Raw genomic sequence first — 22,692 nt, 5'->3', positions numbered from 1 at the left:
GGGGGAGATGAGGCATGGCTGACTAACCTTGGATTGAAATTGTAGTAGCCACAAACTTCCATGAAGAATAAGCACTGCAGTATGGACCTGGAGTCCAGGCCGGCTTGCACAGCTCGTATGGCTCCCCCTTGCTTGTTCTGCTAATTAGTCTCATCTTCTCAGCTTTCCAGGGGCCCAGCATTATGGGAGAGTAGAGGGTGTCCCTATTCCCTAGCCTGGTGGTAAGTGCACTCTAGTGGGTGGTGGAAGATGTGGGTTTGAATCCCAAAAAGGCTCTTGAAGCCAGGTCCTCCCATTTCTTGGAGGAGTGCTTTAACCACTAGGCTTTGGCACCATGAATGTCTGTGTCTTAAAAGAAACAGAGGGAGCCTGGATGCAAAGGGCCAACTGATGTGCCTATGCCTATGGGTGGGTCTCCAGCCCTGATCCCAGTCTCATAGAGACCCTCAAACCTGTAGACAGACACCTCCCTGCTACACAAGTCTCAAGAACAGGTAGGATTTCTGCTTTCCCTATTGACAGACTTGGGGATCTGCCATCTTACAGTGCTGATGCCCACTCCTAGCCACCTAAGGGTCTCCATTGAAAGCACAGAAATCTCCAGCACCCAACTGAGCCTTGCACTTTCTATGGGTAGCACCAAACGTGCACCTGTGTGCATGCTCAGCAGTCCCATGCCTGAGTCCTTTTTTTGGAGTAAGGCCTTAATCTTGCCATGCTTCAGTGCTGACACAGGGGGGTGATAACATCCTCATATATCCCCCCCACATTGTCCATCTTCTGGGTTCGGACTGCAAGTGTGTCAGGTCAGACACCATCTCTTATTATATATATATGCCTTGCGTCTGATCCCATTTGAAGCCCCCGGTGATACTCTAATAGTACTGTATTTTCTTGCGTACCCCATGGCCCCAAACAGGACACATCCTTTGTTTCTGGAAGGCAAAATGCAGAAGAAACGATTTTCCCAGGCTTCTCAGGCTGGCTTTTTCATGGAGAGGCTGTGCTGCTCGATGCCTGCCAGCTCCTCTTCCAGCCAGCAAGGAAGAGCAGCCTGCTGGACCCACAACTGTCCAGCATTAACTCTTTCACAGCCACTCTCCAATAGGCAGCAGTTTTTGGCTGCTCAGACTGCTCACAGGGAAGCTGGCAGCCCTCTGGCAGCACCGTGTCTTCATGCACCTACTCCACCATGCTCCTATTCCAGTGAAGACAGCTGGTTTCCCCTCTTAAGACATGCATCTCGATTTTAGAGAGCTGGTTTTGGGGGGAAAGGCATGTGTGATATGGTAATACCTAGAAAACACTGCCAGCCAGATGGAGATACCACAGGTCAACAGTCTCCCTTTAAATACTGCACACCAAACAAAACTCATGTGCCTTATTACTGAGACGCTATCCCCATACAGTGTTTGTCCAGCTCTGCTGGCACACTCCCATTGACAGACATGGAAGGATACCTTTCTCAATAGGAAATGAAATCATTCACAGGCTTCTGTTGGCAAAGTGAAGGCCGGGAGGGGACCCAGAAAAACATCAGCAGGGAGAGACGGGAGCTATTTATGCTAAAGGGTACAGCTGGCACCATAGGAAATAGGTCTGAACTGGCTGGGAATAAATTTGGGCTGGAAATCAGGAGGAGGTTTCTAATTGCCAGGAGAGAAAGGATCTGGAAGTGCCAGCCAACGGAAGGAACGAGAGAAAAACACCTGCTTTAACATGGTGTAGGATCCATTGTAGAAAGGATTTAGGAACCTGCTCCTTGAGAGATTCAGTGACCCAGCAAGTCCCTCCTGCCCCTATGCTCCCAGGACAGACGCTGAAGAGTAATGCTGAGTGACTGTCTGATTCATCCATTCTTTTTAGAAAATACGACTTCTATGCAAAGAAGCCACTGGCCTCCAGGAGTGTCAGAAATGCATCTGTTTTTCCGTGCTCCACAGTGGTGAAACAGCACGTTCACAGCATTGTTTGCCCCCTGTATTTGGAGCGGTGAAGGATCCTGCCCCAGCTTCTGTGTCAGGTGATCATACATATAAATTATATTTGCATGAATATGACCAAGGCTGTGGGTCAGACATGGATTCAAGGGGGTCAGGTCCGAATTATCCTGAGCTTAATGCGGATTTTCCATGGCCTCTTTCTGTGGGAAATGGCACACCTTGCCTTGCATGTTGTGTTCTTACACGTGGACCCCTTTCACTAAATGCTGAGGTTGTGCTAAGACGATCTCTTTGTCTCCAAGTAAATTCACTGCTATGCAAGGGCCAGCACAAGGTCTATGTACCGCACAAGTCCCAAAGAAACTCTCCAAGTGGATGAATGTCATCCTCCATGCGCACGTACGGGAGGTGGCTCTTGTGGATGTACCGTGTAGCCTTGAAAATTATCTTGAAGAGAGCTCGACAGGGCTAACATAACTAATGCCTCCGCGTAGCTCTGCTACCTGAACTCTGCTGGGGCATGGAGATGATGAGTTATTTAATGGCCCCTGTGTGTTTCTGAGCAATTTGTTTCCACCATATACTTACTCGGATAATGAAGCCAGATTAGATTTATCATTTGAGCTTCAAGCCAATCAAGTCAAATAGAGTGACCTGGAGATAAAGATGGGAATCTAAGCAAGCAGTCATTTGCATGCTGCTACCATGCTGTTCTTTGCCTTAGATGTTCGAGAGCGGATAAACAAGGTAAGATGAGAGTTGACTTTATATGCGAGGCTGTCTTTATGGGCCGTGCATCGGAAAATATGCTGCTGCACGCTTACAGAAGTCAGCAGACACAAATTCGTTAGAGACAACCTCAATCTGACAATACTTGTGATGTGTCAAAAGCCCAACCAGAAAAGAATCAATTAAGATTTCTCTCTCATCATGAATTGAAACTCTAGCAAGATCTCAGCTGAAGCTGAAATTCTATCAAGAGTATTTCAGGGGGAAAAACAGCCAGAATTGGTACAGCAACATAAAAACTAACATACACCATGGTTTGACAGCAATAGAAAAAAATAAAACAAATTAGCATCAGCTCTGAGAACCAGCTTGAAAACTGTTAATCACTTTACAACAGATATATTGCCTGCCTATTAAGTATGTATAGTCAGTGATATCCTAGCAACAGCATTAGTGTATCAATCATCTGATAGCAACAACACTTGCCCATAATAGCATCTGGATGCATACAGACATCATTATCAGTGGTTAGGGCACACACAAGCAGCCCAAGGGACAGAAGAGATCACCTTTGTCTCAATAAACATCAGATCACTTGAGATAACAAAGGACATCTGTGTTTTTGGAGCAGACACTTATAAGTTAAGTTCCCTATACCGCTTGTCTTTGGTCACAGGATTACTTATTTGATTGTTCCTTCTCTTTGCAAATTCCTTGTGAATTATCACAATCTTCCTACATTTCTTTGTTACTTGAAACTGCCAAGAGAATAATACTTACCAGCATATTCAGGTTGGTAAGTATTAGAAGTCATGAGTTGTTCATACTAAGTGCTCCTTCAGATGTTCAACAGGTAGGATTTGGCCAGCGTGACTGGTCATGGAAGTGATCTGGTTACAGTTTCTGTATTACGATTCAATGACCTAATAAAGGAATTGTCACCTTTTTGCCTGTGTCTTAATTAGAAAGACTCTCGTGGGTATCTCACCTCTCATATTTACCATAGAGACCAAGGGTAGACAACCCCCCGGCGCAGGTGCCAGAGTGTGACACTCGAAGGCACTTTGCTTGGCACGCGTGCCTCTGTGTGGATGGCAGGGAAGAGGTTGGGGCTACATGGCCACAACAGGGATCAGGCTCCTCACGGCTCCCCCACCATCCACCCTTGGCATGCCAACATCTTACAAGTTGAAGTTGCAGGTGTTTTTTGCACTCTGCCCAAAAAACATGGCCTACCCCCGATACAGACCATCCCAGGAAAGGGGAGAGGGAGAATGATAAAACATTCAAAAAAATGTCCTTCTAAATCAAATAGATACCAACTATCCATCACTGCTGCTCTACCTTTCTGTTAATGGTTGGCAAATTCTTTGTAACCATACAATAAAAGTGTGGTTTAAGCAAGAAGCTAAACGTTGGGTGTGATCAGCGGCAGATCCGGTGGGAGGCGGGAGGGTGCAGTGATGCAGTTGCACCTCCGCTGTGACTTCTGCTCAACCCAAATTTAAAACCAACTTCCTGGGAGGGGGAGAGGCATTCCTAGTTGGGCAGCAGTGGGAATCAATTGACTTCACGGCTCATAAGAATCAACCTGATGCTTTCTAAGCCCTTCAGTCCACAGGTGTTAACACCCCTCTCCCCGTTTTCATGATCATGATGTTCCACTGATCCAGCAATCCTTTCTTCTGCTAATCTGCTGTCTATTAGCTGCTCCTTGTAATACAGTTCCTATATCAAAGCTCTGAAGGCTGTTTTTAACTCTAGCTAAACACATTGATTCGGGCATGGAAACATTAACTCCAGTGTAGAAATAACTTTAAGTGAAATACTGGATGGACTGTCAAGATGCTCAAGGTTAGGTGTTGTTTGAATCTGAAAGAGAGGTACATTTACTTCTAATGACTACAGGTCTAATGAAACAATATCTTTTGATTAGTTTTTGTGCATTTTCTACATAATCTATGATGTAGCAAAAGAACGTGCAGCCCAGTAAAGTTGTGTTTGTTTTTGTTTCAATCTTAAACAGAAGAATATAACCCTGGACTCCTAGCTGATTAGCAGAGCTTCTAGTTTCTTTTTAACTGGAGAAAAACGTGTGTTGTGTCGCACCTCACCATTTGCACCCCTCTTCAAAATCCTAGAGTTGCCCATGGCTGTGGCAGCCTTACAACTCTGTTTTGGGAGAAATGTCCCATGTGTGGAACATGTAAACAGAAGAAAGCTTGATGTGCTCATACCATGTGCGGCATAACGGTAAGGTGGCCTTGAGCCTCTGCATAGTGTGCAACACAAATACATGATAGAAGGGTAAAAATGGCAGGATGGGAAAGACCTTGATGCTAAGGCAATGAGCCATAGAAAAGAAAGAAAAAATGAATGCATTAAAAGAAGAAACAATATGGCTACAGCAGTGGGAAAGGAACTTGGGTGCCAAACTTCTGGTGGAAGAGAAGCAATGGAGCTGGAGTAAACAAAAAGTGAGGACCTTGGTCAAAGTCCCATCCTGCCCACCAGGCTAGCACAGTTAAAGCACAGTTAGCAAAGACCTGGCACCCTTATCACAGGTGTGGGCCCTCTACCTGACTCTTAAGTTCTATGACAGATGTCAAGTGCCTGACATGAGGCAGCAGGGGAGGGGCAGAAGGCAGGGGGCTACATTTGCATTTCAAAGTGAAACCTGTAAGGGGCAAGACACTGGAATACCTGAGACGAGACAGAGACACTGAACGCATGAGAGCTGTGAGGGATGTGAAAAGCATGTGGTCGAGGCACCCAAGGGATAGAAGGAGGTGCAGCTACACCTGTAAAAACCCCAGGCAAAGATGAGGCTTGTGGGATCCCCTCCTCATCACCTAAGAAGACCTGCTGATCCCCCAGAAATCAGACTTTCTGAATACCTGGCTGTAAAGAGACACTCTGCTCTCTGGATTACGTGAGACCTATGCAAGGCTTTCTGTTTGTCCTTTTGGCTTATTATGTTGCATTTTAAGTTAGGCTAAGTTGTGTGTGCTATCAGCGGGTGCGTCTACATGTGCAATTAATGTGCCTGAATTTTCTTTGCAGAAATGCAGCTGACAGGAGCCACCCAGTCCAGAGCTGCTCCTGACCTGCTCTGCCCCTTTGGAGCAGCCTGGAGGAGCTCCAGGCTCCCCCAGGTGCCAGCCCCAGGGCTGGCAGGGGGTACAGGGGCTAGTCTGAATCCGCATGTGGCTGGCAGGCTCTTCTGGACACTTGCGGAACAAGTCAGGACCTGATCTCCACATGACCGGGACACAGGAGTTCTGGCTGCAGGATAGCTCTCTAGGCCATGTAGGGATTGGGATGGGTCCTGATCTCCACATGCTGGGGAGACAGCTGCCCCTGCAGCTGCCACAGCCTCCCTCTGCATCGGGGCTTAGCCAGGCAGCAGCAGGACCCCTGCTGCCTGGGATGACTGGGAGCAAATTGCTCCCAGTCAGCATCTACACATGTGCTACTGCACAGTAGCTAAAGCGCTGTTAATCTCGTACCTATATTCCCTGGTACTAGCAAATGGCACATTAGCATAATTTACTGTGCAGTAAATACTGCTCATGTGTAGATGGTGACGCTTTACTGAGCATTAATTTAGTCTAATGTGCAGTAGAGTGTCTTGTGTAGATGCATCCACCGTGTCTTATTTGGCTGTGTCTTAGCTTAGGTGGAGTTTTTACTTTTGTTCTTTGTCACATACTTGAAATTGTAAACTGCTGTGTTCAGTAAATGCTCTCTACAGAGAATGGACTATTCATGTTCAAGACTGTATGAATTCAGTGGCACTACCGAAAACCTAATATTAAGTCTGGCAACAGTGCAGTAGTTTCTTAAGCCAAAAACATAAAAGGGAGTGACATGGCTAGCATCATAGCTGAAGTAAATGGAAAGGAGGAATACTGATTTCAGGGGGCTTTGAAGCAGGCCAAGAATTACTTACTCAAATACAAGACAAAGTTTGCACCCCTAGTTAGCAAGGGTAAAAAAGCCCCTCACCTTGTAATTGCATACAAGGAAATCTCACTATGTACACTGTCTATCATTAAACTACTGCCAAAATCTGCATGTGGGCAGCAATGGAAACCAGACATGAAGTTGATTAAATACAGCCAACAGTGAGCAGGACTATAAAACATGTGGCCCATATTGGACAAACACGCTGATGGGAACCTATCACTAGAATTCGTTAATGCAGCTTACCTGCATAAGCATATGGCAATGCCCATTAAGCACAGTATTCCTCACTGTCATCTCTTTTTAAAGTCATGGTGAGCCACTACATTGAATACATTTTTACTTTCGCTTCATTCCCACAGCTGAGCTGTGCCTTTCTTTCCCATTTCCAATTATTCCTGTTTCTTCACCAGCCTTAAATGCCTGCCAAACATCATGAAACAGGGCCCCAAACAGTACACCCAGAATCCCACTGTCACCCCCTCTCAGCCTGGTGCATATGGTTAGTGTGGCACTGCTCTTCATGAAGAGAAGCTAGACCAGGTCGCCCTGTGCCTCATTTGCATTTAAATCTTTGGAGCATCCCAGGACTCATGACAAGAACACCCAGTTCCAGTCATGAGTGAGGGGCCAATTAGCAAATGGATCCTTAGTGGGTTTATCTGGAGTACACGTACAAGCTGATCAGTGGTGAGCTGTGGGGTCACCAGGGCCTGAAATGCTGCTGACTCTGCTGAGGCCTAGCCCAATGAACTATGTGATAAAACATGAGCCTTTAGCATTAGATTAATATCAAGCACAGAGTGCCAAAGTGCTGCTCAAAGGTGTATTTCTAGAATACCTGTGCTAAAACTTCCAGCAGCTTAAAAAAAATGTAGCATGCATCAGTTCTGGATAAACTAAATATATGGAGACTATATGCAAATTGCTACAGCCATGTTTAATTTCAGGGTTATTGGTTCTGAATTTACTCTTCATTTCCATGTGCTCAGGGTGAGCAGGGTCTGCCAGTAAGGAGAAGAGGAAGGGGCTGCCAGGGGAAAGAGTTGGGGAGAAGTAGAGGGCAAAGGGCTACCTGACCTTCCCCCCCTCAATTTATTTTCCCTGATGTAGCAGTGGGAGGGGAACAAATTCAAGGCAAACCATGAATAATTAATTTCTATACTTTAAAAATGATAACAAATGTATACATTTTCCATATATAGAATCTAGTTATTGGGGGTCATCTTATAATCAGGATCATGTTGTATTTGAGTAAATACAGTACTGATGTGTCTCCATAAAAGTGACACTGAGTGATAAATTCAACAACTGCCATCTGCCTTCTCTACTAGCTATGTACACGCTATGTTTCAGTTCTCAGAACTGTGATACCATTTGAGACAACTTATTGCTCACAGTTTAGATCTCTTTGGTAAGAAACAGATAGTTAGGATGGGTCTTGCAGAAGTTAGGTGGAAGCTCAATTAAATTTACTTTCAAGATAGATGGGGAAAGTCGGGTATCACCAGAGTATAAAGAGACCGAGACACTCATGGTTGCAATGCCTCAGTCTCATAGTGGGATCCATAATGGACCTTGGGGGCTGAAGAACCTGATGGGGGTTAGGCATAATATAAACAAGGAGCTGTTCAGTACAGGGAGGACTGAGATGCACCTGAGCATACCCCCAAGCAGAACTATAAGGGCCTCGTTTAATCATGTTCTCAAGCCACGAAGAGGCTTGGAAGGCAGGCAGACTCTTCAGGCATGTCTACACTGTCAAGGGACCATGCTATCCTATGGCTCAGCTAACTCAGGTTAAAGGTATTTTACCATACTCAGTTTAAAGGCATTTGTAAATGGATGGAGCTTGAGTTGGGGCAATCTTTGTGCAATGGCATGAGTTGGGTCTGTGAAGTCAAGCCCGGTGTGTCAGTACAGATCATTGGTCTTATGCTGAAAGGCACTAAAACCAGACGTCAAGGAGGGTGAGGAGGCTTCTTTGATCTGAAGACGACTGCAGACTTCAGCAAAGCCAATGAAAGTGTCAAACCATTTTAGGCTGGGTAGAAGACACAGTTAAGAGAGTTGTAAACAGTGACAGACTACAAACCAAGACAACAGGCTTTGGCAGTGCGGAAGGCTGTGCTTACAAATGCGAGGTAAGGATATTCATTTACAACCCATGTGGATTGGAGGTGGAAGCCAGTTGCAACTGAGACCCTGACAAGTAGCAGAGGGTCAAGGTTTCTTGAGACCAAGACTTTGTGGAGTGGCAGACTTGGGAATTTCTAAGTAATTGCAGGCTGATGTTTTCTCACGAAGTTCAGAAAAGCTGGACATGTTGCACATTCTTTCTGCACAGACAGGGTTGAACAACAATATATTAACCTACTTGCCCTAATGGATACGACTCTTCAATATTGGTGAACTACTCAGGTCAAACTGAGTAACAGTCTTGTTAGATGACTGAAGCAGCCCGTTTGTTTCAGACGTCTCTATTCAAAGGACCCCTTGGATTCCATATTGCCATTATATAATAGCTACAATCCACACGGTTACAATTTCCATTACAATTTCAAGGTAAATAAAGTAAATTTAATAAAAATAAAATAAATTCTCCCCGCATCCTTACTGAATCAACATTGTATATTACTTAATCTCATGAAATACTGCCCAGATGGCTTTTTCATATCCTCAAACTGTGTCTTTTAAGAATTTTATGGCCTGTCCTTATTTTATTTGTTGAAATGTGTTCATCAGACTGCAATTAATTATTTTTCCAAGACAGGTTCCCATTGGCACCAATGTAACTATGTCACAATAATGAATGGATGGCTATTTGGCACTTCCCGTACTGGATACGGGAGCTTAATATCTAAGATTACTAAAGCCATGAGTTTTATGTAGGAAGGAAATGTATTTCAGCACAGTTTTCAATATAGGGGGAACCCACCCTTTTCTTAGCCCTGGGAGTATGGAATATGAAGCCGGAAGCAGAACTGCAGTTCTACACATGAAGGCTAAATAAATGGAGGTAGCCGGCTCCAGGCTTCTGCACCTACTGTGTGCTGCAGCTTGGAGGCTATGCTGTCAAGGGAAGGAATGACCCTTGTACTAAACTGCAACCTCCAGGGGTGATCAGGAATAGGGGGCTGGGTGAGACAGATCTTCTGATGCATATTAAAGGTCAGATTTAAAGGACCGGGGCATTTCTTCTTGGTCTCTCTGATAGGATGCATTGCTGCTTGTGTAATCATTCTTCAGTGTGTGAGGAGGCCACATACTGCCTGCTGATGTGCCAGAGGAGAGTGGGCTGATATAACATGGATCAACAAGTTCCCTCTGAACTATAAGACAGGTCTGAGTAACAGCACTGGAAAGCTGGAGGCAAACACAAATGCACCACTAAATATAACGGCCCAGAAAAGAATCTGAACTCTTGCAAAACCTGTCCAGGGATTCATAATGACCAAAAATGACTTTGCTTTTAAAGATTTTACTCTACATTTAATCTCTTTCAATAACCAGGCATTTGCATCAGCCATAGGTAGCAGTGCTTTCAAGAAGTCCCTTCCTACCCTGCTATACCATAATGTTTTGGCTAACCTTGCGTACTGAGTAATTGCCTAATTGATGTTAGTCCCCCTGTGTTGTCATTTGGAGTTACATTAATTGCATTGATTAATGGTCTTACTATTAATCAGCTACTGTGCTACACCCCAGAGGCAGACAGATTTCAGTAGCGAGCGAAGCAACTCTTAAATATGTAAAACATGTAGCATGGGCAGATTTTGTACACTTTTACACATTGATGCAATATGGCAATAACATATGGCAAGGCTGTGGATATGCCAGGTAGCTGAATTCAATTAACTTATAAAATGGTACATGCAGTATTGCATTATCATTACAGAGAGATTTAATTTTTCCCTCCAAATTTGAGCTGAATCTTATAATGCTGCAATCTGAAACTTAGAAAAAAGGAGAAAAAATTGCAAACACATTTGGTGACGTTTTCCTCACTTTTGGAGCATCTCTAGAGCTTGCTCAAATTCCCCAAAATGTTTAATTCTGCAAAAAAGCTTGGAGAAAAGGAGCAAAATAAGGTTTTCCCCTTTTTGACAAGCTCCATCAATCTATACACATACCTATACATCTCTCATCTACAACCACGTATACATATTATTCAGAATATAAGATTTAAGTTTCAAACTGCTGATATGCCAGAGGAGCGGATTTTTGCAGTCATCTCTCTGACAAGAAGTTGATCTTTTGGTCAAATGTTAAGACCCAACACCAAAGCACAGAGGCTTTAGATCTTCTCAGTGAAACAGCTGCACATTTTTCACTAATCTCTTTTTTTGGATGGATGCATCACGTTTGCTGAAACATTCACCCTGAAGCAGACACTCATCATGGGAAACTCATCTGAATGGCTGAAGTTTGGCAAAGTTATAAGCAACTGGAAACCAGATTGTATGATGAAAAGTATGGGGTAACCTAGAGACTACGCAGCACTGATAGTGCACGTGATACAACTACAGCTACATCCACATAAGGGAAGTGATGGCTTCTTCGTCTCTTGGTGTCCTCAAATCAAGACCGAATGCGTTTTTGAAAGATAGGTCTTAATCAAACAGAATTTACTGGGCTAAATCCAGGTGCAACTGGTTGAAATTGTCTTCCCCGTATTATATATGTCAGACTAGATAACCTAATGGTTATTTCTGGCCTTTAAAAAATCTGTGAAGCTGTGCAGTTACCTATACTCACACAAACAATATTGTATACAATACTGCAGAAGCATGCACCGGATTCAGAGATATACAACTTTGCTGTACATTGTCACTGCATTATATAGCTTACAGATGTCAAACATACCTCCAAGAAGCAGAAAATAACCCTGAGCCACAGCTCCGTCCATTAAAAAATTCAGAAACAATAAACAACTACTCAACAACAAAAACTCAAAACCATCCAGGAGAAGTGCTGGATGGATGAGATGCTCTCTCCAGCACAGCCCTGTGCCATTATGCCTACATGTGGTATGATGAGGTTTTAAGTAAACAGATTGGGTAGGTAAAATTAAATGTGATGTGGTGACCTGACAGCCAGTGCTGAAGAGTCTTTCGGGAGCATCTCGATCCATATGGCAGTCAAGAAATTGAAAAGTCTGCAATCAAGGCTCATTCTAGTTAAGTGCCTGGGGGCATAAGTGTAGACATCTGTTTACAGTGTGTCATTTTTGGTAGCTTCATAACTTCTCAAGACCCTTATTGCTTGACTTTTTCTGCAGTGCAGAGCTGCTCATTAAATCAGATCTGCCTATCTGCAGCCTAGAGAAGTTTGGCAAAAGGGTTAAAAGCTACATAAAAAGTATGGGGCCAAAACCAATTTCCCAATCCACAGCGGAGCTCACACTGAGCTCCGTGGATATTCAGTTTTGTGCAATAGAGATAATCCTGCATACAGTCTATTTTTCAGGCTTAATGGTGTTTAAGGTCTGCCTAGGGCTTGTGCCACAGGTAAATTTACCCTGTGTGCCTCTGTATACAGCAAAATTGCCCATGCAGTCAACTGGCTACAGCCTGTTAAGTTAGGGTTGAAAAAGTAGGCCTTCAATCCCTGGAAGATAAGCTGCTTGAGAACCCATATTCCTGTGCCACCTACTTCCAGTTAGGTATGAAATACAAAGTCATCAATTCTCCTCTTTCTGACTCAGAAGCAGCAAGTACATACAGAAGCTTACAAAAATATTGATTAACCATCTTTTAAAACCCACAGTCACTGTGGATTCTGTTTCTGGTGGAGGCTCGAGTCAAACCTTGCTTTCTTTGAATTGTTACATCCATTCCTATTGCCAATGCATAAGCACTTAAAAGTCCGGCTGAACTGTCATCAATGCCAAGACTGCAACAACACAAGGCCCTTGGCTTAGCAATTGTAACTGGAAGAGAAAGAAAAGGATGGTCCAGTGGTCACGGCTCCAGTTTGGAGCCAAGGAGACCAGGTACAATCCTCTCCTTGGCCACAGACTCTGGGTGCAAGCTGTTTAGCCAATCTGTGCCTCAGGTCCTCACATATATAAAAAGTGGAAGTAACTTTGCTCACTTCCCCATTACAGAAGGTTGTGAGGGTACAGACATTAAAGACTGAGAGGATCTGAGAGACTACATCCACAGGAGATGTATACGTAGGTAAAGACGTCTAGATAAATAGGCAGAACCATCTTCTTCTTATGTAGGATCTCCATTGCTGGATGCCTACAACCACAGATACCCATCCTGCTTGGTCCTCAGGTAGTCTTCCCATGACCGAGTATTCGTGTTGTTCTGCCCATGGTTTCACATAATCCACCCACCTCTTTCTACATCATCATCTCCTGCTGTTAACTTTGCTTTCCAGGGTCCCCCAAAATGCATCACTAGCTGAACCCCTCAGAAGCACCAGGAGACACCCAGCTACAACCTGACCGAGTTCTGCCTTTGGGGATGTGTGCACAACTAACTCACTTGGAGAGCTGTGCTAGCTTAATTTAGCTTGCCTGCCTTCCCAGGGCTGTGAAGACACATTAGCGTGGATTTTTGAATGCGTTAGCAGCCAGATAACAAACTCTCCAAGGACCTCTGATACCTACTGTGGTTGCCTACATGTGCTAGGAAACAGTTCTCGATCTGTGGTTGCCTCCATGTGCTAGGAAACAGTTATCAATCTGGTCCCCGTCTCACAAACACAAGGCAAGAATGTGTTAAGTTCACTCAAAAAGGGGCAGGAATGGTAAACACAATGTCTTCCATATTTTGATCCAAAAGATGATGGCTGAAATGGTCATGCGGGATACTTGCGCTAGGACATCAAAGTGAGTCAAAGAGCACTTCTATGAAGATTCAGTGACATGAGGGAGAAAGAGCTTGCAAACAGGGAGACAGTCACCTTAGCTCTAAGATGCACGGGCACACTTATTCAAACCTATTGTAGCTACAAGATGGTGCCCTGTTAAGCAAAAGCTGCTATCCAGACCTTAGGCTAGGGATCTTCTCATGCCACCTGCCTTTGCTTTGCTCTCTTAAATCTTAAGTGAACTAATTTTCCTTAAGAAATTGTTGGATTTTGGCTGTTGGAGAATCATAAAAGGCTGCTCTTGGGAAACTACTTTCTGATTTCAGGCCATAGGTGGAAATGGGTGCTAGGTTACTGGGACACTCAATTTCCAGTATCAGAAAGATGGTCCAATTCCAGAAAGGTGCTCTTACAGGTAGCAAGGTGCCTAAAAACCCTTGTTCCTGAGAAATGGAGTGGAGTGGGTCACCAACCACAGCACTGTTCCTGTTTCCATTTTATCTTCCACCGGGTTTTATGGTTGGCTCAATGATACAATTTGTCTTTGTGCCTACAAGAGACAGCTGAGCTCAGGGGCTTATTGTATTAAGTGCTTTGCCCTAAGGGGCCCATTATATAAACAGACAAGACAGACAAAGTTGTGGGGAGGAAAAGAAAGTTTTAATGTTCCTCAAAGTGCCCCTGGCATTATATATACGTTTTCAATTGGTTTTTTTAAAAATAAACTTTGTACAAGGGATAGGTTTGGGGCAGACAGGTAAGCAAAAATAAGTAAGGATCAAACTTCCACTAATAGCAAAGGTTGTTAAACTCCCTGCCCTAAATAACCATGGTACTAGCAGGGCAAATGACTGGAACAAATGGTACAGAACATAGGAAGGCCTAGCCACCCAGCTTCACATTCAATGACACTTCAATGACTCCAGGGTAAATATGCAATAATTCGACTCAAGTCAATAGCCTCACTCCAAACTGACGCTATAATATGTCCTCAAATGAACACAGGGAAACACCTTTCCTTGCAAGCAATGCAACTAAGCACAAAAGAGCTCTCCATTTGAAAGCTATGCCAGTGCCAGAGTTCTTCCCCTGCAAAAATCTCTCTTGATTTCGGAAACGTTGCATCTGATGTTTGAAAAGGGAGAGGCAAACAGTTCTTGCTCTGGGAGCCCCTGTTTTATAAAAACCTTGGCTATGTGTCTGGAGAACAGAGAAGCAGCTGGGAGAGGTGTACAAAATACCTGCCAAGAAGCTGCCTGAGAAGGGCCAAGGCAGGGAAAGAGGTAGACATGGGTTGGCACAGGCCTATGATTGCAAGGCAGCACTCTGCTTGCTCCCACCACTGGGGGGATGGGGCTGGATGGCTGTCTAGAAGAGCAATGGATTTTCATTGGCTAGAAGGACTGTCATTCCCAAAGACAAGGGACCAGATGCTGGTAATTTGAATGTCAATGGAGGGGAGGATTATCATGTCAAAACCCAGAGGGGAGAATGGCTGTGTATCACTGGACCAGTCAGCTAGTCTCAGAGAAAGGACAGGACAAGATGCTGCTGCTGGAGAGTGGCTTGTGTGCGGAGAAGGCAACATGAGCATTCGTGACTGTAGCAGCAGAGTTGATTTTTACCCTTCAGGAGATGGAGAAGTTGGTCAGGGCCTGCCAGAATGGTTAATCGGGTCAGAAAGCAGGAATCTCTGTATCCCCAGTGCTGGAAAATGAAGACATTGCATTACTCCTCTGGAATATGCAGGGGCAACTCCCATAGGTGTCTCCTTCTGGCCTTGCTATATAAATAAGAGCATTGTTATGTTGCCAAGAGCAATGTCCAATCCTGGGACCTTCCGACATCACAAAAGAGGCTGATGTTGGCTGGATGTGTGAGATGGATCTGGGATCCATAGCCCTACCCCAAAACTGACAGTAGAGACTACCAGAATTAAACTACATGGCTGCTGGGAAGGAAGGAGCATTTGCAGGAGCAAGGCAGCAGCAGCATCCGGGAGTAACGAGAGGCGGGATGAGCTATTTAACGTGGTGCATTTTCAGAGTGGACAGACTACGATGCAAGGCTCCGTGCACGGGAGAGATCAGAGGTTTGTGGCAAATATCGCCATCTCCACTTCAGCTTTCAGCTTCAAAAATATAACAAATCATCCTGAAAATGGACCAAAGGAAAAATCACTTTTTATCTAACAAGCTGCGCAGAGGACAGGCGGGCGCCCAGCCAAGAGCTTTCATCGTTTTCAGCTGCCATCCATATTGCATGAGACCTGCTGCAGACAGCTACTAGGAGTTCACCAGCACCTAGCAGTGGCTGCATCAAACATGAAAAGGCCGAGGTGCAGATTAGATCAGAGGAGCGCCAGAGCTTGAAAGCAATAAGTGCTCTATCCTTTACGCTTGTGTCATTGCTGATAGTGGTCTTGGCAGGCAAAGGGAGGGATAATTTCTTGGATGCATTTTCACATGCATTTTTAAGGCACTCAGTACTATGCTATCCGGACATACCTGAGGCCATAAAGTCTTTGCAATGTGACAATATTAGTCCCCATCTGTCACAGAAAGAAAAGCCAGGCTGACAGAATAGATGACAATTCAGCGGGGCACTAATGATATTTAGAAAGGGCTACAGGAGGAAGCTGACCAGAACAACTGCTACTAAACAAAGGACTTGGCAACAGCTATTCCAGGAAAAAACAGTTTCTTGGGTTTCAGGAACAAAAGCCGTCTCATACCAGAACAGTTCCTGCGGCTTGGAAGAGCCTAAATATTCTGGTTGACCCTGATGTAGTAGTGTTTCTATCTGGAGAGCTAGTTCAGGCAATCTCCTAGTGTAGACAAGCCCTTGGATGTCTATTTGGATACATATAGAGCCCTGAGATCTAGTATAAATCTGTTCTTCAGATGTCATTAATACTGCTTGTGTGCACAGAGAAATACAAACTCTTCTGCAGTAGGCACTTGATCACACTTATAGCAAAGTGTTGCATTTGATGATATTTTCTTACTGTTTAGATGTGGAAGGGGTTAATAAAGCAAAGAAGTACATTAAGAAAGCTGCCACAGAGATACCAGTCAACATGCAAAACTGAAAACAGCCTTTTTTTTTTTTTAATACCTGGCTATTATTGGCAAGGATTAGATCAGTCTGATGAGGCATTGAGATTTAAATCGTCTCAGATGTACTGCAGCCTTTGAAAGCCTAAGGCTACTGAACTAAACAACAAGCTTTATAAATAATGTTTTTCTGAGATATGGATTTAAACAAGTGACCGTGAGAGCTGCGGTGACAGCTCCTGGTTAGAAGACATTAAGGAGACGTCAGAAAATGAACCGCGCACGCTATGCATGTTATGGCATGAGATGGCTTCTTGTTTAATTTTGAATGTGGCTGGAATAAAATCTGTTGCATTGTGGTATACAATAACATCCTGTCTCATATCTATATCTAGCTCTCATATAGCCCTTTTCATTGGCAGATCTCAAAGTTATCTTTCAAAGTATAAAAATATCCTGTCCTATATATACAATGCCTTCTTATAGCTTATAATATATAATTAGCAATGTGTGTGTGTGTATGTGTGTGCGTGTATAATATATATAGCCTTAGGCTTTCAAAATACACACAATCACACATACATAATAATGTGTTATAATTTGATATCTATCTATATCTATATTGTCCTTCCTTCCTTTCCCTCACACACGTATCTGCATTAAGCTATATAGGATAAACTCCAGTCCTGGATGTATAAATGAAGTTCCCCTTGCTCTCTAGTCCAGAAAAGCTTTGCACTCATGTATCCAAAGCAGAATCTAATCTACCCACAATACGTGAGGGGGTCAGGGCACTTCGCAAGGCTTACTGCTGCTACTTTGGGAAGAACAATGTGCTTCTAAGTGATGACAAGCACCTAACTTCTGAGTACGTGAGTGGGGCAATAAAGTTGGTATCCTGAAAGGTGGGAGGTTCCAGAGACACCTCCAGTGAAGGGTCCTGCCTTATTTTCAAATAGATACCACATCGTTTTCAGTGGCTCTTCTCTCCTCTGCTCTGCTCAACCCAGTTCAGGCCAGGAACCTTACTCAGGGCCTTCCACCTCCCGGGCAAGTGTCTTTGTAGTGTCAGCGGCTACAGCTACACCGTCCTTGCCACAGCTCTCCAACCTCTTGCCCAGCCTGCTCCCACTCATATGTACTAAACCTGGAAATGTGGTGGTGAAACCATTTTGGGGATGGCCCCCGCGGCCACTCTTGAGAGTCTTTAGAGTAACTGTGACGGGAGCCCCGGGACTGGTTTTCCAGCTACATTGCCAGGTTTGGCAGGTGTGTGTGAGTGAGGGTTGGTGGACTGTGTCCCAGACTGTATCCCTTGTTCCTTATATCCATAATCATGCAGTGGACAAAAGACTTGCTGTATAGCTCATGGGCTGGGACATGAAGGAGACCCAGGTCCAAGTCTCTGCTCCAATGACTTCTCTAGTTATGCCAAGTGGAAGAGCACTAACAGGAGAGAATGAGAGACCTATCCCAGAAAGATCCAGAATCACAGGGATCAGGGCACTTAGCTGAGAAACTGAATACCCCAATTCCTGTTCCTGCCTACCATCCTCTCACATCCCAGGTAAGTGACTTAATCATCAAGCTATTACTTTTAAGTAGACCACATCATACCTGTACATGCCAATTCACCCATCAGCTCTGCCTGCCCTGTTCCAGAGTCATGAGTCCCCAGGCAGCTCCTCGTTTTCACACAGTCCTCGAGAAACAACTTGTATTTTGTGAATGCAAAGTATTGCACGGGCATGCTGGAATACCCAGCGTACGGAGAAGATCTCAAGAAGAGAGGTCTTTGTTGATCTGTATTTACATGTAGTAATTTTCAACCAGCACTGAACCCTGTAAACCTGCATTTCTTTGCCTTGGCAATGCCAATCATTACATTTCTTGGGTTCTTCTCACACTATTTTAAAGATAATAATTAAAGTAGTGTGGGCAAACAAAAAGGATTGCCTACCATAGGAGGAAGGCAAAAATGACCAGGGATAAGCTGACTCAAACAGAATTAAGTAAATTAATGGACTAGAGGAGAATCAGCACTTACAGGTGGATTTACAAGGAAGGCCATCAAGAGGATTTGTGATGCCATCTGAAGGACTTTGTGTTCATAAAGCACCGAATGGATTACATTCTGCCATATAATAAATGTCATTCTTTTTTGTCTGTAACACTCATTTAACAGATCAAGTGTAATTCAATTCAAGTTGCTAGCGGAGGTCAAAACAATTCTTTGATTTACCAAGGGAGAAAAAGCACAAATGAATGGTGAACAGACAGGAACTGGGGTGTCTGACAAGAGATGACCTATGATAAGCTTGCCATCGCAAAAGCAGCAAGTCCTACACAGTTCGATGACTGAGGGCTTGCCACTGCTCAAGTGGCATAACACATCCGATAGGCTGGCATCTGATTTCTTTGGAGGCTGCACCCCTACTAGGAAGAACGTTGCTTTGCTCTTCAGGAGACCTGGGTGCTGTCCTTGGCTTTCTCTCTTCTGGCTATGCAACCTGGAACCAATCACTACTCCCTGTGCCTTGGTCTTCCCACCTGTAAAAATGGGATAGCAATACCTACTTCCCTTGTGACTTGACAGAAGATATTTTGTGCCTGGAAGTTTGTCTAACATCCCTCCCAATTATACTTTTGGTCCAATAAAAGATATAACCAGGAAACCCCTTGCTTCTTATATTTTCTGGATCACTGTGGCTACAAGAACGTTCCTTGTGGTGCACTTTGAGATCTGCTAATGGAAAAGACTGTATGAAAGCGAAATGCGCTGTTATAAAATATGCTCTATTATGTCTGTGTAATGCCATCAAAACCACTCAGGGCCGACAGCAATTGCATTTCTGGTTTGTATATAGGTCGGCTTGGTGGCTTGGAGCTGCAGGTGGGCTGGAAAGGATTTTCCCATTGTGAAAAATGGTGGGATGTTAAATTATTTTCCTTTTGAGAAATGGGATGAAACCAAGGCTAAAGTTTTGAACAGCACTCACCCGCGATGCAGGACACCCAGGTCTGAACTTCCCATTCTGCCTTTCTTCTATGTCCCAAGTAAGTGACTGTCAAGTTGGAGGTGGGTCTCTCTCAGTCTCTCCAGTCAGAGCTTTTCCCCAATGAATAAATGAATATACCTTGGAGCAGTCATGTGAAATGTGCCTTATTAACCAGGGGGCTACACTGCAAGTCCCTTTCTTACCTGAATATAAAGTTATTTATGCAATGTAGAGCATCACCAGCGTGAGAGACATTCACTGTGGATAAATCACTTGGCCTGAAATGTGGGAAATCCAGCCTGAAATCCTTGGTCTGAATCAGACAGAGCCGGAGAGCTGAACCCAGGCCTTTAACCTGCTTGCTTCAACCTACCAGTCTGTAACTCTTCTAGAGTCTCTCTAGAGAAAATGTTAAGGTTGGAGCAGCTTACTTACATTTATATCCTCCCACACTTATGCACAGGTAACAATTTGAACATAACAGCTGCTGCCTTTTTGACATATTCTCCTTTGACACTGGCTCCATACAGATGTGTCTCTCTCACTCTAACCAGAAATCCTATTCCATATCTGAGAAGTCTTTCCTGCAAAAAACTGGTACAGTCCAGTGAAAAAATGTTCCTTTGGATGAACTGGCATTTCCTGGTTAAAAAACCCCATTCCATCAAAAATTTACCTTGCAGCTGCATTTGGAGATGGTTGTCTCAGAGCAAATTCTGCATTTATCATGTAGTGATTATCTATCTCAGTCTATCTTATGTCTGATAAAGAAACAGGACGACCGGGCAAGGACCTTAACACTGATGTAATATGTCTGGGAGAAGCACAGCACTTTAAAACATGCCTGTCTACCAAGATAAAGAGATGCACATAGTATAAACTGTGCTGCTTTTCTAGGGGCCACATCAACTCTAGCATAAACCCATTTGAAGTTACAGGAGAGTGTATTTGGCTCATGGTTTAGGAAGAGGCCTTGGACCATTGCTATAGTAAAGACGTGTCACTGTCCATGAGATGCTGCTCCCACCGTAAGAAAGCTAAAATACTGTGAAATTAGCCAGCTGAAATGAGCCACAAAGAGGAGTAGCTCCTGCCTAAGCCCACAGAGTGGAAAATTATCAGGGCAATGCAAAACAATGGGAACATACTGCATTGCTGAATGAGAGTCCAAGCTGTTTAATGAAGTCAGTGGTCCCATCTCTGTTCCCAGAATATTGCTGCAGTGGAGAAATAAAGTCCCCGGAGAACTTCCCCTGTGCATTAGCAACGTAAAGCCGGAACAACATGGCCCTGCACAACCCCCAGTACTGGCCCTGGGGTAGGGCATGGGTCAGAGTGCTGCACTGAGCTGCTCTAATTTACAGCTGGAGTCACTCCAAATGCATTATGCTACATGAATGGGCAGCACAAAATGGCTGCTTCAACTACATGAGGAGACGAAAGTGGGAAGAATAATCTGAGAAATTTAGACAAACTGATGGGCTCTGCATTGACTAAGCAATTGGGAAGAAGACCTGAGTGTCACTGTAGACACTGGAAACTAACCTCTTCTCCAAGCTCAGTGGCAGTCAGAAGAGAAATGTGAATGGCAGAATGTACAAAAAGTGGGAGGTGAAATTATACTGAAAATGCCATATGCTACCTATAAAGTGAACGTATGCTCTGACTGAGAACGCTGCGATCAATTCTCATTATGAGTCTTAAAAATGATAAAAGCAGAAGGAAAACGGGTCCAGAGATAAGTGATAAAAAATATTAATGGTATGCAAAAATTTACAAGAGAGCATAAGAAGACTGCAACTAGATGTCTTAAAGAAGTAGCATGAAGGCATCTGAGGCCGTACAGAGAAAGTAGAATGGGTTCTCCTAAAACCATATAGGGGACCATCAATTAAAACTGTTAGAAGAACGCACTTTGATATACAGGAAAAAATACCCATGAAACTCTGATATTGAGGCTAAGAACTTAGTTGGAGTCAATAAAGTTTACGCATTAATACAGATGATTAAGAGGTCCCAGAGTTAACAGAACAAGAAGAAAAGAAGAAAGGAGAGAAACTTTCAAACTTCAGGATATAAATCCAATGGACTACCAAAAGTTAGAAGAAACTTCCTATATGGGCAGTTAACTCCACAATTATCCATTATAGGTTTTTCTCCTTCCCTCTCACCATCATCATGTGAAGGATCAGGTACCGGCCAGTTAGGCAGATAGCACGCTGGTTAAGGATGTCGACAAGAACAATTTGGGAGAATAGCAGCTGTATCACAATAAGTCACATGCTGTGTCTGCTACAGGAGTGCCTCACTCAAAGGTATGCTTTTTAAGTGAAGAAGCATATAAATTATTCTCAAAATTAATGTGAAACTTCAAAGGCTCATTGAAATGATGAACAGAAACACCTTATCACCTGAGGAAGCTTCTGCCTTATTTTCGGCTCTGCTTGATCCAGGTTCTGTGGGCAAAGCCTACGTGTGCAGTGGGCTGTGACGTTCACATGCACGTTAATGGAGTACCAAGAGTACCAAAGGTGACCAGACTACAACGCAGCACAAATGCATTTCATTTCCCTAAAATTAGTCACTCAAGCACTCACACTTGATGCTAATTAATTGCAATGACAGCATAGGATGCTACTTACCTCACCATTCAGGAAGCAGTAAAATACTGACACAAAGAAACCCTGGAAAGAATTGAAAGGAATCATTATTAGATCGCTATTTTGTCAAAGAAGGTGAAGCAGGCAGAGGTTAAATTTGCCCGGGGGTTATACTGTCACCATATCTTAACATGGAAACAAACGCATTGCTCATCTGTGTTTCCTATGATTCTTGTTGGAAAAAGACTCCAGTGGTTTGTTAGATTACCGTGAAGCATGTTGAGCAGCGCCTTCTGGCAGAAACTCATAATTTCTTCGTCTGAGAAGGAGGTCCAAAGACATAGCTAGGGCTGGATTTGCCCTATTCACTCCTGTTTAGTGGCAGTTCAGTCTAACTGAATGTGTTGTTTTATGCGCTGGTCGAATGAGTGACGGTGATCCACTATCAGCTGTAACAGTGGCAATGTGTTTTAGATAGCTACTATATGAACATATGGGGTAACATCCTGCCCAAAATACAGCTGAGTGCAAATCTTTCTTTGACATCAATGGAGTGAGGATTTCACACCCCCGG

General features: G+C 43.9%; 1 protein-coding gene across 1 annotated transcript in view; it reads right to left on the bottom strand.

Annotated features, from left to right (window-relative positions):
- Nucleotides 1-22,692, bottom strand: part of CRHR2 (corticotropin releasing hormone receptor 2) — a 187,177-nt gene that overhangs the window by 1,393 nt on the left and 163,092 nt on the right. Inside the window, exon 11 of the mRNA XM_019529911.1 lies at nt 22,161-22,202. Within this exon, the coding sequence (XP_019385456.1) occupies nt 22,161-22,202 (42 nt within the window). The remainder of the gene's footprint in view (nt 1-22,160; nt 22,203-22,692) is intronic.

Source organism: Crocodylus porosus, unplaced genomic scaffold (genome assembly GCF_001723895.1).
Source record: "Crocodylus porosus isolate Cpor-Errol unplaced genomic scaffold, CroPor_comp1, whole genome shotgun sequence".
Lineage (NCBI taxonomy): Eukaryota > Metazoa > Chordata > Crocodylia > Crocodylidae > Crocodylus > Crocodylus porosus.
This window is presented reverse-complemented; position numbering and strand designations above follow the sequence as displayed.